A 15,725-nucleotide genomic window follows, 5' to 3' on the forward strand; every position below is an offset into this window, starting at 1 on the left:
TCACTGGTGCCTGCCACAGCGTTGGATCAGAGGCAGCCGCGTGCCAAGGCGAGGAAGCGGATGGTCGCAACGCGCAGGCGATGCCCGATGCTCAACTGGCTGCGTTGAGAGCGTCGTTTTATTCATCTGCGCATTTGTCTCGAAGGTCGAGAAGACCTTCACGTTGTTGTTGTTGTTGTTGCTGTTGTCGTCACGAGTATCGAAACAGCAACACAACCCCCCCCCCTCTCCAACACACGATGGCCTTCAAAAACGAGAAGACAATAGGCGACGATTCGGAGCAGTAGCCCTTCTTCACAGCAGCGTCATTAACGAACGTGTAAATGTTTTGATTATTATTTGTACTCGTGCTCCACTGCCGACGCAGTATCACGAAGTAATGTAGTCTATATTGCCGCAGGCATTTAGTAAGCGTCACTACGTTGACATTGGGGAGAGGCATTGTACCGACTTTATTAGCTTGCGATGTGATGGTCTCAGCCTGGCCACCAATGACGACACTAAAAGAGGCATCACATTAAAATCTGTTTTTTTTCCCACTTAATTTTTGGCGAAATTCCAACTCTGAGAATTGTAACACATCAACTACATTTATATGTGGGATTGAGTGCCATGCAAACATCAGTAACTCTGTGATAGCTAGTTCCACGGACTGTCCACTAACACGGTTGCATTGTGCTTTGCGAGAGTTCTGAATGGGTACGATGTCTCGTGGTGCCGATGACACAAAGTTGGAATAATATTTGAAAAAAAATTATAAGCATTTAGGAAAAAAACTATTTTGAATCTTGATGTTGAACCTTTCTGGGATTAATTAGAGTCGCGTAATATCAATAGTGATTACATCATTTGCAACAGCTGGCTTTCACGGACTCTGTTGGCGAGCATAGCAATATAAATTTCTTGAAATCTCCTTTCACAAATGCTTTAAAATAAACACAAAAAATCTGAGCCGTTTAAAAATGCCCCATTCCCTCAATACAATCTTGAGCTTTGGATGCGGAAACAGCGATTCGAAGACAAATTAATGGTCTACTGCCTGTGGCAGCAGCAGCAGCAGTCGCCTAACCGACCGTCTGATCTGGAATAAAAAAAAACATAAAAACCATAAACAGCTCGTCTTAGTTTTCCCTCGTTATTCACGAACTTTCTATCGGCGATTTGAGCTTTCCGCGAATCGCACCTGGAACTCTACACAACTGCATCGAGAGAGAGAGAAAGAAAGTGATGAGATCAAGTGATGAGATGAATTTCACGTATTCAACATCTTATGTATTTAAGCTCATTCATTTAAAATATAGGTTTTCGTACGGCAAAATCTTTACCCGCGAAATTTGCCATTCACGAACATCTCCTGAACGTATCGTTGGCAAAAAAACGAGGCGATGCTGTATTCCCGACTGCACATCGGCTGTGTTCTGGGTTGTTGTTGTTGTTGTTTTCGCAGCGCACATGCCAGTCTCCAGAAATAAATAAAAACAAAAATGTACCAACCACACAACGCGCTCGTCGCAAAGCATCATGCTGCTCGCGAAAAAATAATAAAAACTCGCTGTGAGACAGATCTCGCTTTGTAAACGTAGCGGCCTGCAACATGAACGACCGAGCCCACGCTACCACGATAGCAGTCGTTGCAATAAAAATATCTTAAAATAAACAACTGCGCTATGTACAAGGAAACAGGCCACAGTCGCTCGCGGAACACGTGGTCGGCGCCATCCCAATTGGCAAAGTTGCACTGGGTTTTTTTTTTGACAAGAGCTGCGTTTTTCGAAGGCTGGTTGTTCAACCATGCGGACGCTCTATTGTTTGCTTGTACGAACCACAGTCCCCCCCCCTCCACCCCCGCACATCCGATTAGCACAGTTGGCTACATACGGTGCAGAAGAAGTTCAACATACGTACACACGAGAATGATATTTTCCGCATCTGTCAAACCACTGCTAAATTAAGGCTTCACCCTCCACCCCCACACACCGGATTGGTCAATGAGGGTCATTGCGACCATCTCTTTATCACAGTCAGAATATTAACTTCTACCGAAGAAATCCTATGAGCCATGAAGCTCTTTGTCATAGATGGTCAACGTGGTTGGTGAGGGAGGTGAGACACCGGGAACAGGCTCGGGCAACCGATTGCCACCGGTAAATTTTGCCACGTCCGGGAATCATCAAAATCAAGCCGCCAAAATGTAACCGGCCAGTGCGCTAACCACCGCTCCCTCCGCTCCACTCGGTTCCACGCAGCGAGCGCCTTTTTAAAACACCTCTCAACTGTTGCCACTTTCTAATAAATATATATATTTTTTTATAACACACATCAACACAGCTGAACCTGGCCCGATACTATATTAACCCAATGGCAGCTTTGTAGCACATACATTGCATATTGCGTCTTTGCACCATGCGCAGCTAATTAAATAACCTACCAGATATAATACACGTGTGATACGATGCTGCAAGATGCAGTAAAAAAAATTAAAAAACAACGGACCGCGTGTAACCTTCAGATCAGTTCGGCCATCACACCGCCCAGACGTTCTCGCCGCTTCTCCGGAGGCGTTTCAACCGAATGGTTTCGCGACGGTCGACAGGTTAAAGTTGGCATTCGGATGTCGGTGACCTCGCTTTGACCGACGGCCACGAGAAACGAGCGATCATTCTCAACTCGGTGTACGGGAGCCGCTTCTAATAGACGCATGGGACGGCAGCAGACCACGTCTTCGTGGAAATCTGTTTCGTTCCGTTGATTGCCACGTGTCAGCCTCCATACGATAGGCAGTCTCCACGTGTTCACCTGTATGTGTGTTGTGTACGTGCGTGTATGGGTTGTGTACGTGCCTTTCCAATGACCTCTGCCGGTGATTCTTCAACACTTCACGTGGCCTTAAAGCGCACATAGCCTGGCACAAGCGCCGTGGCCACATCACTGCCACCGAGTGATGTTGTCGTTGTTGTTGTTGCTGTTGTTGCTATATGTGTACTGAAATATTCAGTCAGGTGTTGCTTGGGCAGAGTGCGCGACCCATAATCAAGCGGGCCACAAGTTCAAAATGCTGTTCGGGGATCGACTCAACCCATCATCATCGTCCCCTGTGCAGGGCTGTTAAAATGAGGTACTGCTTCAGTCGAAAGTCAACAGTCACCATCCTACGGAGAGACTGACTCCGCCAGAGGAACGTGGAATTTCCACCCCTGGCCCTAGGCCCACGGAAAGATACGAGCACCATTACACACTCACTGGAGTAGGAAGACACTATGAGCAGATTTTGATGAACAAATGACTCAGCCTCAATTGAGTACCTGGTGCAATGTGTGGACATCGCCACTTACACGAAGGGGTGGGTGTCGGACACCCACCCCCTCGTGTACCGTGCCGGCCTTCATAGGCGCTACACGCTAACAGCACTTGCCCTAACAGTCGGCGAAGGCTACACGGAGGATCTTTGCCTTTCTAGCAATACATATAATCCGATACACACGCGTGTCACGGAACGAGGTGACCACGAGTTTTGGTCGCGCGTGCAGGCGACTGCCTGTCGCTGGCCTCCAGCTTCCGAGGTCACAGCAGAAAGGGCAGGATGGGCTTGCGGAGGCGCGGGTAGTCTGCGAAGGCCTTGAGGTACACCTGGTGCTTCTCGCGAGCCCAGATGGTCATTTGCACGAAGCCGAACACCAGGAAGATGGCAGCTGTGGGCCCGACACAACGCGCACAAAGTTCAGTTCGTTGTCTTCCCCCCCCTCCCCCCCCCAGCACTTCAGATTAGCAAGGTTGGTTAAGTACGGTGTGAAAGAAACTAAATTTGGAGCTTTCGTGACTGCAGGAATTATTCTTTGGTTCTTTCGGTAAAGTCACGTATAAAGATAAAATAATAAATTAAATTAAATACTAGCATACGACGTTTCGATTGCAACACAAGCAATCGTCATCAGGTATAAATTAAATAGAAACACAAATCTAGTATACTTAGAAATGTAATGTAATACAACAGAGAGTCGGATAACATAACAGTCAACACCCTATCTGGTTGATTACGTTCTTCCTGAGAATGCTAAAATTTGAGAGAGAGATGAAACACAGAACCAGAAACATATAGACAGACATATAAGCAGACAGATATCACAGAGATACATAGAGAGAGCACAAACATAGGCACACAGAGAAACTACGCCTCTGTGTCGAGGCCTTAAATAGAGAGAGGGGGGGCGGGGGCGGAGAGAGAGGGAGGGGTTAGAGAAATTAGCATGTCAATGAGTATCACGATGAGTGGTACGGTGCGCGAAAGCTTGAAAAAATTAGGAGGCAGGGAGAGAGACACACTAAATGGTGTGAAAGAAGTTGAACATACGCACATACATGCAGGTGACATAACGCCAACTTTAAACGGTGAAATTGTTCTCAGGATTAGCAGGTTGTAGCCGAGGTCTAGTTTTGGTCACGTGTCGAGGTGGCTGGGTTGATGCAGAGGTCAGATCGGGTTCTCAATTGATGGACTGAAAATGTTCACCAATGACTGTGTAAATACATGATCGTTTCGGGCAGCCTTTGGCACTCGAGACGGAAGGTCACCAGCGCCTCTTATACTTGAGCATCGCTACAGGCTTCGTGACACTGCGATTTAAATATGGCGCTAGACGTGACTTTACCGAAAGAACCAAAGAGTATGGATTCCCAGAGTCACGAAAGATTCGAATCTAGATTAAATACGTCACGCATGCCGAAACTCCGTTGTATATATATATATATTTTTTAATCGCTTAAGGATTACCTCACAGAATGGACAATTTGGTTAAAATATTGATGTTCATTCTCCAAACATTTTTTTCTCAGAACCATAATGGGTCAGGCAAGGGAGGGGGGGTGAGAAGGGGCGGGTTTACTCGGTGGAAACTAAATTCAACAAGGGGCTACACCGTAGCCAACCCAAGGTTGAGAACTCGCTGCTCTGACACGAAAGAATGCGTGCGCTAGATTTTCTGGATCATTCGCGATCTCGTACAACATTCTACGTCGGTCTCAACCAGCTTCGTATAATTCGACGCCGTTGTTCAAAGCAACATTTGGCAGGATATACGACCCCGAAGAACAACCATTGCGTGACGTTTACCTCTGTCCACATTGTGTCAGAGGTGCGCAGGCATTGTTTCCCCCTCTGGGTAAATAAACGAAATAAAATAATTGTGGGTGCCTACTGAGGTTACCCACCTGTCCTGGGATTCCACCCCCCCCCCCCCCAGGATCGTTCCTCTTTTAGCGGAGGTAGTTACTGTCCTGGGAAATCCGTGAGTCTTTCCGGCACATTAAAGGTACTGATTACACTGGTCAACACACTTTTTCTGGCATAAGGTAATCCAACGGGTGTAAGGTAATTTTGGGGTGCTGATTCCAAATCTGGCATCAGTTTTTGTCTATCACATCAGGTTTTTTGAGATGTCAAATATTGCATTTTCAATAAAAACTGCAGAAAAAAAATATTAAATAAATGTGGATATCTACATAAAATTATATTATAAACACACTATCCTAAAAATACAGCACCATATTTTAACACTAAAGCAGTCACTGACTCGCAACAACTTGCAATCATAAGTGACAGAGTTAATTTCGGGTAAAATAAATGAAAATGGGGTATGCCAATAGCATAAAAATTAGATGTAATAGAGCAAATCTGAGATCAGATTTGGAATCAGCACCCTGAAATTAGTCTAAAACAGCTGCCAAAGTCCAGGCCAGAAAATAATGTTTTTGTTGTTGTTGACCAGTGTTATTGTCAGCTGTCTAATAATGATGACGATGCTGACACACCACTCGTGACGATGCATTACATATTGTTCTCCCCTCTTCTCGAATTGTGAGATATTATTTGGGCGCCACGGTGGCGAGATGTTAACTACCTCGCCTGGCTGGTCTGCAGGAGGTCGTGGGTTCAATCCCTACCCCTGACGCCTGCTGTACAATATTTGGAGTTTGCATCTCTCTTCCTGTCCGTGGTTGCCTGGATTTTTCTCCGGGTTCTTCGGGGGTTTTCCTCCACATTTATAAACAACACGCGTTTAGAGTATTTTGCTGCGATACATTTCCACACGAAAAGCCATTTCGTTGAGCTAACATGTGTGGCCAGGTCGCTTCTGAAAAAGGGCTATATATCCCGGCTACCATCAAAGGTTTGTACACGAAGCCATACAAATATACAAACACAGACATAATTTCAACCGTGATGATGGGTACAAACTTAGTAATCATTGGAAAGATGTTATCAACCACGCAAAAAAGACTTAATTACACTTTTTTGGACCATCTTATCTGACAGGCACTATTTTACTTTACTTTACCGAGTGTTAACATCCCCAGTTATTTTTTGGCAGTGCTCTCTTCATTGTTCAGCCAGCATTGGTATAAACATGGTAATTTTCGTTCTTTTGTCTATCATGTGTATCAGACCTCCCCTCCCCCCTCTCTGTCCATTGTGTGCAGCAGCAACCGCGTCCAAGCCGTCGTCCATTGTTTTGGCCCCGCCCCCCTCCCGATGCGTTGTACGTGGCACTCCGTGCTGTCTTTGAGCCCCGCCCCCCTCCCTCCCGATACGTTCCATTCATTGGCTACCACATTCTGATGAGCTCCCCCCCCCTCTCCTCCCCCCTTCAACTTGCTTATAAGGGATTACTTCTTGAATCATTGCCTCACTTGATGCAGCTAATTCGGCTGTGACGGTCCCACCTGATGACGGAGACTTGTGTTGCCTCCGAAACGTCGTGATTTTTGTTTTTATTTTATTTTCATTAATTTTGATGTTTTACCTACGTGACTTTACCGAAAAAACCTAAGAATAGGCTATATAGCTCACTGGGCCCTACCTGCTAAAATAAAAAAATAGTTTCGTTTTAAACTTATCTACTCATGATAGCTCCCAGTTAAATGTTGTAAACTCTGCTTCACGGAGGGGCTGTCTATAATCAGATTTCCGTCATGATCTCATGTATGAATTCCTTTGAGCACAAAAATACACCAGAGCTGCCCCCCTCCCCTTTTTTTTTAGTTTGAACACAAAAATAATTCTTCTTGGTTCTTTCGGTAAAGTCACATAGAAGGGAAATAATAAAATAATAAAAATAAAACATCATAGAATACAATTATCACGACGTTTCGGCCACAACGCAAGCAGCCGTCCTCAGGTGAAGAACAGGGCTGTTGGAAAGACAGCGTCTGAATGAAACACCACCAAGCTTGGCAGCGTATATTTAAGCTGAGTTAGAGGAGAAGGGCGCCTTGACAAAGGAATTTGCATATCAACAGATATGCAAATTGTTCATTCAGGCCCGGTTCTTCACCTGAGGACGGCTGCTTGCGTTGTGGCCGAAACGTCGTTAGAATTGTATTGTATTATGTTTTATTTTTATTACTTTATTATTTCCCTTCTACGTGACTTTACCGAAAGAACCAAGAAGATGAATCCCTGCAGTCACGAAAGCTTTAAATCGAAACAAAAATAATTGCAAAGTGTGTGCCTTGGTAGTTTGGGGTACGCAGGCTCGAGAGAGAGAGAGAGAGAGCGCGAGGTCTCACCTGCCACAGTCTGGGTCATGATGGAAAATCCAAACCAGGCTCCAATCTGCAGCGCACAGCAGCCAGCAACAATCAACGCCGCGCCATCGACGAAGTGAATAGAAAAATTACGCGGAGCGCAGCATTTCGTATGAGCATAAAGCTGCAAATTAATTTCCAGCTTGTTGCCTTTTGTAATCACGAGACCACAATAAAGCCTCGCCACTTGGCCATCGCTGGACGAACCGGTTCTGTACGCCGTAAGCGAAATTGCTGGCTCTCAGTGCAAGGTATACATTGGGTTGTATGGCGCATGTCAGAACATCATAGAAAGTTTGCTGCGGGGTAGCTGGGGCTGGAGGGGCGGCGGGGGGCTGGGGGGGTTGGGGGGACAGAGCTGAGGCTGGGAGATTTAATAAACCTGCGCCGTTGTTTCCACTGCCCGGTGCCACCAAATCGAACCGGTGACCTCTCGATTTGCAAGCCCGGCTGCGTGATAACCGTGACACCACGCGCACACTGCAAGCATCCCAACCGCACGAAAGTGGCCTTCGACATAACGCCAAATCGTTCCGTGCTCATGAAAAAGTCGATACCGATGCCACCACCAAGGGTGAGTTAAAAATGCCCCAGGGGGCTAACAGATCACCCGCCGCGTAACAAAAAAGAATAGAAACGCCCGATGCGCTTGTTCGCTCACTTGTTACCGAGCGCATTTAAAACCCGCCACCAAAACGCAACGTCTGTCAGCGGAGCCAATAATAATAATGATTATTATTATATATACAAGGGCGAGAAGAAGAAACTCCACGTGGCGAGTCCATTCAAGCATTTTAATTGAGGCCCCACGTGTGTTCGACCTCAAACGATTCGAATGAGCCCTCCTCCCTCCCCCGCCCCCTCCCGCCCCCGCCCCCTCCCCCGCCCCCCGCCCCCATACCTCCCCCGCCCCTCCCCTTCTCCTGCCTCCCCCCCACCCTCCATCCCCCATCTCCCCCCATCCCTCCCCCGCCCCCCTCCCTCCTTCCCCCACCCCCTCCCTCCCCTGCCCCCACCCCCCATCCCCCAACCCTCCTCCCGCCCCTCCCCCGCCCCCCTCCCTCCCCCGCCCCCCTCCCTCCCCCGCCCCTTCCTCCCTCCCCCGCCCCCACCTCCCTCCCCCGCCCCCTCCTCCCTCCCCCGCCCCCACCTCCCTCCCCCGCCCCCTCCTCTCTCCCCCGCCCCTTCCTCCCTCCCCGACACCCGCTCCACCGACTCTCCCCCCTCCTCCCTCCCCCGCCCCCACCTCCCTCCCCCGCCCCCACCTCCCTCCCCCGCCCCCTCCTCTCTCCCCCGCCCCTTCCTCCCTCCCCGACACCCGCTCCACCGACTCTCCCCCCTCCTCCCTCCCCCGCCCCCCTCCTCCCTCCCCCGCCCCCTCCTCCCTCCCCCGCCCCCACCTCCCTCCCCCGCCCCCACCTCCCTCCCCCGCCCCCTCCTCTCTCCCCCGCCCCTTCCTCCCTCCCCGACACCCGCTCCACCGACTCTCCCCCCTCCTCCCTCCCCCGCCCCCACCTCCCTCCCCCGCCCCCTCCTCTCTCCCCCGCCCCTTCCTCCCTCCCCGACACCCGCTCCACCGACTCCCGCCCCCTCCTCCCTCCCCCGCCCCCCTCCTCCCTCCCCCGCTCCCCCTCCCCCCTCCCCCCGTTGAGACGAGAGTTTAGACATCGCTGCGCTTAGAGGTGGCGGGCACAAACGAGGTTTCAAATCTCGACCCCGAGCTCGCAGCCACGGCTCCAAGGGGACACGGGCAGCGAGATGACTTTGCTTGCGCGCGGCAACACGGTTGGGTTGACAGGCACTTTGCGCAACCTTTACGCGAGGACACGTAGAGTCTCGTAACATTTACGCGGGCTCGTAATAAGTGATCTTTTTTTGCGAACGCGAAAACGCGTGACTGCTGTAATGGGACTAGCAGGGCCCGGCCATTGGAACACTTTGGGGAAGTTCAGGGCTGCAACCTAATGTTAGTAAAGGGAGTCACTGACAATGTATATTTTGTAATTATGTAAAATGAATCATTAAGAATGTTTACTTTTACGTACAAAAAACGGGTTGGGTCTCAAGACTATAGCTAAATTTGGGTGTAATATAGACCGGGATGGTTAACCTATTTCATTAATTATTGTTTTTTTTTCTTGCGTCTGGGAGTTCACGGAGAAAACCCAATCGTACGAGAGGGTTCACGCTCAAGGGTCTCTGCTGATGAGCTCCCCGATTAACCCACTTGCTGTACTGCCAGCCACTGGCCGCCTTGCAGCCAGCCGGGTTTAGGAGTTTCACAAATCTCGATGCGAATTGGATTACAGGCCTCGGGCTTTTTCAACTGAATCCTGAGCTTTTCAGATACTATAAGCAAAGATCATTCACTGTCTGTAGTGAATCTTCTACCTCGTCATATGCGTGTGGTTTGAGTTAGCAATCAACATCCAAATTTGAAATCCAGTTTGTTGCTTCGGTGTAAGGAATTAGGTGGCTTTAAACAAAGCAGACTCAACAAAAGCGCAGGGCCCTAAAACAGCTCAATGGGCAATGTATTCATGAAAACAAATCGATTCAACAAATATCAACTCGGATTTAGATGCTAATAAGCATAACAAGCCATCACATAAAAAAACGTGCTAATTAATCTCTCTCAACTCTATCTTGCCTCTTGTCTCACCTCACTAAATCTCTCTCATTTCATTTCACGTCTCTCTGATCCGTCACTTTTTGTCCGCATTTCTCCCGCCCCGCTACACCCACCACCTCTTACCGTTTGTCTCCCGGCCCCCCAATGGGCCTGGCCCCACCACTGACCTCGTATGTGTAGTTGGGACAGGAGATGAACACGAACGGCCATGTGAAGGGATTCATGGTCGGCATCGGATACTGACGTAGCCTGTACACTGTGTGCGGGAAAACACCTCCAATTAGCACGGTTGGCTACGTACGGTGCAAAAGAAGTTCAACACATGGGTACGTACACACAACAACACACACCAGAAGGAGTGGTAACACATGTTGTTGTGTGCTGCACACAACAACAACACACACCAGGAGAAGCGGTCACACATATTGTGTGCTGCACAACAACAACAACAACATCAGGAGAAGAAGCGGTCACACATACTGTGTGCAGCACAACAACAACAACAACACACACCAGGAGAAGCGGTCACACATATTGTGTGCTGCACAACAACAACACACACCAGGAGAAGAAGCGGTCACACATATTGTGTGCTGCACAACAACAACACACACCAGGAGAAGAAGCGGTCACACATATTGTGTGCTGCACAACAACAACACACACCAGGAGAAGAAGCGGTCACACATATTGTGTGCAGCACAACAACAACAACAACACACCAGGAGAAGAAGCGGTCACACATATTGTGTGCAGCACAACAACAACAACAACACACCAGGAGAAGAAGCGGTCACACATATTGTGTGCAGCACAACAACAACACACACCAGGAGAAGAAGCGGTCACACATATTGTGTGCAGCACAACAACAACACACACCAGGAGAAGAAGCGGTCACACATATTGTGTGCAGCACAACAACAACAACAACACACCAGGAGAAGAAGCGGTCACACATATTGTGTGCAGCACAACAACAACAACAACACACCAGGAGAAGAAGCGGTCACACATATTGTGTGCAGCACAACAACAACAACAACACACCAGGAGAAGAAGCGGTCACACATATTGTGTGCAGCACAACAACAACAACAACACACCAGGAGAAGAAGCGGTCACACATATTGTGTGCTGCACAACAACAACAACAACACACCAGGAGAAGAAGCGGTCACACATATTGTGTGCAGCACAACAACAACACACACCAGGAGAAGAAGCGGTCACACATATTGTGTGCTGCACAACAACAACAACAACACACCAGGAGAAGAAGCGGTCACACATATTGTGTGCAGCACAACAACAACAACAACACACCAGGAGAAGAAGCGGTCACACATATTGTGTGCAGCACAACAACAACACACACCAGGAGAAGAAGCGGTCACACATATTGTGTGCAGCACAACAACAACAACACACACCAGGAGAAGAAGCGGTCACACATATTGTGTGCAGCACAACAACAACAACAACACACACCAGGAGAAGAAGCGGTCACACATATTGTGTGCTGCACAACAACAACAACCACACACACCAGGAGGAGCGGTCACACGGTACACACAGGGTCAGCAGCAATTGAAAAGAATTAGCACTCATACCACTCCATCATCACCGGCCATTTTCAGCCGCCTCTCAATGTTATTTCTCGTACACGCAACGCAGGAGCAAGGAGGGTAGGTCACCGAGACGGGAGATTAAGTGGCAGCCTGGTCTTGGCTGCCAAGTGCAAGACCTAAATGCCAAACGGTGGCGATTACGGGATTGTAAGAGCAAACCTTGGTGGCCGTGTTTCAGCTGCACGGCAGCTGCAGAATCTGGCAGAGGGAAGGACGCGATGGCAACATGCGGTGGCGTCAGTGGCGATAACCTTGACAACCTCGAGACCGTGACCTTGACTGCAGTGGGATGGTTGGCCAATTCCTTAAAGTAATGATATAGTGTATGTATCTATCTATCCCAGAAGGACTCATCGAGTCCGATGACTTTATTTAAAGGAGTGTCGTCCTGCTTTGGAATATTTTTCCGATTCCATTTTTATTGAGCGTCTTTGCACGTTGGAGGAAACTCGAGTTCGCAGAGAAAATCCCACCACACACAAAGACAAAGATTCCCCATAGAGACTCAACAGACTGATGGGGCAAGTGCTGTTAGCGAGCACTAATGAAGGGACAGAACGGCACACATCGCAATGTTTACACACCACACCAGGTAGTAATTTTGAGGCTGAGTCGCCCTAGGGGAGGCACAAGACCGGTTCAAATAACCGTCACCCGTGTTGGCCCATGAGTGGGAATCGAACTCGGGTAGCCGGGTTCGTAGCACAGCGCGCTAAACTGCTGCGAGAGGGGTTAACGCTGAAAAGGACCACACGGGTCCGGATAGTTTCACAAAGTCCACGCGACAACCCACCGGCGGTGCCGCATCACAGGCGCGCGGCTTCCAAGCCGGTGGCAATGGTGACGATGGGCGAAGGGAATGCAATGGAGGGCCTCTTGCCCACATTTTTCCATCCCACCCTCCCAGGTCCCCGCTCCGTATTCTCGCACCTCAGGCCCCTGCTGCCCCCGTGCGTCCCGGGTGCAGTTAAAAAATGATGAGGTTATTTTTTTAGAAGCGACCTGGCTATCACAAATGATAGCCCAAACGAAGTGGCTTCTATGGGGTGGGAATTTCTCGCGGCCAAAACAACTCTAAACGCCATTGGAACCTCATTTGCCAGTAAAAAATAAGATAATTGTTTTTTTTTACCCTTCTATCTGGCAACAAAACTGACACCTTTTTTTGTTACAAGGAGTCATGTTTGCATAGACCACAATACCTGTAGCCATAATGCAAACAAAAAACATAACTCTGATAATATATTGCACTGTCCTTGAAGTTGATTGGTCCACACTCTAAACGCGTGACGTTGGTTCGAAATGCGGGAGGGAAAAACCAGAGGACCCGGAGAAAAAATCCACGCGACCACCACGGGGAGAGAACTCGAGACAGCCAAACTCCAAAATATACAGCAGGCGTCAGGGTCGGGATCGAACCCACGACCTTCTGTATACCAGGCGAGGTAGTTAACATCTCGCCACCTCGGCACCCAAGTTGCACCGCCTGTACACTCGACGGCTACGCCACTGGCCTGGTGATGTTCTTGCAATGTGAGAGCAACACCAGAGTGGGCGGAAGTCAGCTGTTGCTGCTGCAGCTGTTGTTGTTGTTGTTTACGTGGTTGTTGTTGTTGTTTACGTGGTGGCGAGCCCTGGGTGTGGTCGCCACTCACCGGAACTCTGCTGGTCCCGGAGTGTCACGTGGATGAAGTAGTTGCCGATCTCGCACACCTGCACGCAAAGCAACGGAGACGTAGACGTGGAAACCACGGCGATCACCATGGGGATGGAGGAGCTTGAGTTTAACACGTGGTAGTAGGCTTTCGCGACCAATATTATCCATAAAAAAGGGTTTTTTGGGGGGTTAGAATGCGTCAATAAAAATGTGTCGTTAACCCACCACCACCCGATACAGCCAATTAGAAAGGTTTGTCACGTAAATAAAACGCGCAAATGAGTTACTACTTCAGCACACCAGCGTGCCGGAGAGGAAACATTTAAATGTTGTGGGGTTACTCTCCAACACACCACCACTCGCTCCACACACAGTCAAATCAGGCATGCAAATATCAATTGCCACACAGCATTTGTGAAGGATGTCATTCTCTGTGGCCCAGTCTGGATCTCCCTCTCACATCCCCTCCCCACACCCCACCGACTATCACGCTCTCGGCTTAAGAATAAGGGCGTCACGGTGGCTAGGAGATGTTAACTACCTCGCCTGGTCTACAGGAGGCCGTGGGTTCAATCACGACCCTGACGCCTGCTGCTGTATATTTGGAATTTGCGTGTCTCTCTCTCTCATCACCATCATCACGGTGGCTATGAGATGTTAACTACCTCGCCTGGTCTACAGGAGGCCGTGGGTTCAATCATGACCCTGACGCCTGCTATATATGTGGAGTTTGCGTCTCTCTTCACGTGGTCGCGTGGATTTTTCTCCGGGTCCTCCGGTTTTTCCCTCCACATTTAGAATCAACATCACCACGCGTTTAGAGCATTTGGCTGCTATAAATGTCCACACGATAAGCGACTTTGTTGAGTTTTCAGTTGTGGCCAGGTCGCTTCTGAAAAAAGAGCGACACAGCTCAGTGACCCTTACCTGGTAAAATAAAAAAAATGGCTTAGTATAGAATCCACAGAGTTCACGGAAGCCGAGTTGAGTTAGTCGTGAACGTTCAGGCTTTCATGATTTTCATAAACAGGACTGTCGTCATGCGTGACATCGCGTGACGCGAGGTCACGCCCCAGGAGCTTAGCTACAACGGGGGAGGTGAGGGGGGATGGAGATTAGGTAGGAGGCAGGGGAGCATAGTAGGGTACAACAATGATCGATTCTGCACTGCCCTCTGCTGACATTGTTGTAGCAGCTACAAGTTCACTGGACCTCCTCCTGCACTGTCAAGTTGTTTGAAGTTCAAGTAAACTCGACAAGTGCGGCGACGACGGAGCGATCTCGCAAGCCGCTCCATGCACGTGTGTGGGCCGACCCGCCTACGCTCGATCCAGGCTCAAGCCTGCTTAGATTGTTCGGTTTGACGCAATCAGGGTGATTCGACCGGAGGCGATTTGGTCTGAACGATGTTTAGATCGCGAGGTGGGTGCCTTCAGACAACGCCAGCCCCCCCCCCCGTGCCCCCCCCCCCTCCCCACCTGCCCGCCCCCCTACTAAGATTGATTAAATTATAAGTGAGACAATTTGTAATGCACTCGGTTATTACGCAGCATATGGCATTCAAAGACAAAGATCCCCCGTATCGCCTTTGGGGCAATTACTGTCAGCGAGCACCAATTAAGGTTGGCACGCGAGGGGGTAGGTGGTCAACACCACATTGGGCCGCCTTTGTCTGCCCAGTGCTGATGCTTACACACCACACCAGGCACTCATTTAAGGCCGAGCCGACCTAGGAGAGGTCCAGGACAGGCTCAGATAATCGCCACTGAAGTTGGCCATGAACGGGCATCGAACTCGGGTGACCAGGCTCGCAGTGCGGACCGCTAGCCGCGCACGCCACCGCCCCCCACACACAGACACACACAGACACAGATACACACACAGACACACACACAGATACACACACACAGACACAGATACACACACAGACACACACACAGACACAGATACACACACAGACACACACACAGATACACACACACAGACACTCATACACACACACACAGATACACACACACAGACACACACACATACACACACACAGATACACACATACACACACACATACACACACACAGATACACACACACATACACTCATACACACACACACAGACACACAGATACACACACACAGACACACACATATACACACACACAGATACACACAGACACACACAGACACACACAGACACACACACACAGACACACACAGATACACACAC

General features: G+C 49.3%; 1 protein-coding gene across 1 annotated transcript in view; it reads right to left on the reverse strand.

Annotated features, from left to right (window-relative positions):
- Positions 1-6,964: 6,964 nt before the first annotated feature.
- Positions 6,965-15,725, reverse strand: part of LOC144947730 (very-long-chain enoyl-CoA reductase-like) — a 36,526-nt gene continuing 27,765 nt past the window's right edge. Inside the window, 5 exon segments of the mRNA XM_078877059.1 lie at positions 6,965-7,037; positions 7,481-7,545; positions 7,547-7,609; positions 10,381-10,469; positions 13,500-13,557. Of these exon segments, the coding sequence (XP_078733185.1) occupies positions 6,965-7,037; positions 7,481-7,545; positions 7,547-7,609; positions 10,381-10,469; positions 13,500-13,557 (348 nt within the window).

Source organism: Lampetra fluviatilis, chromosome 46, assembly GCF_964198595.1.
Source record: "Lampetra fluviatilis chromosome 46, kcLamFluv1.1, whole genome shotgun sequence".
NCBI classification, from domain to species: domain Eukaryota; kingdom Metazoa; phylum Chordata; class Hyperoartia; order Petromyzontiformes; family Petromyzontidae; genus Lampetra; species Lampetra fluviatilis.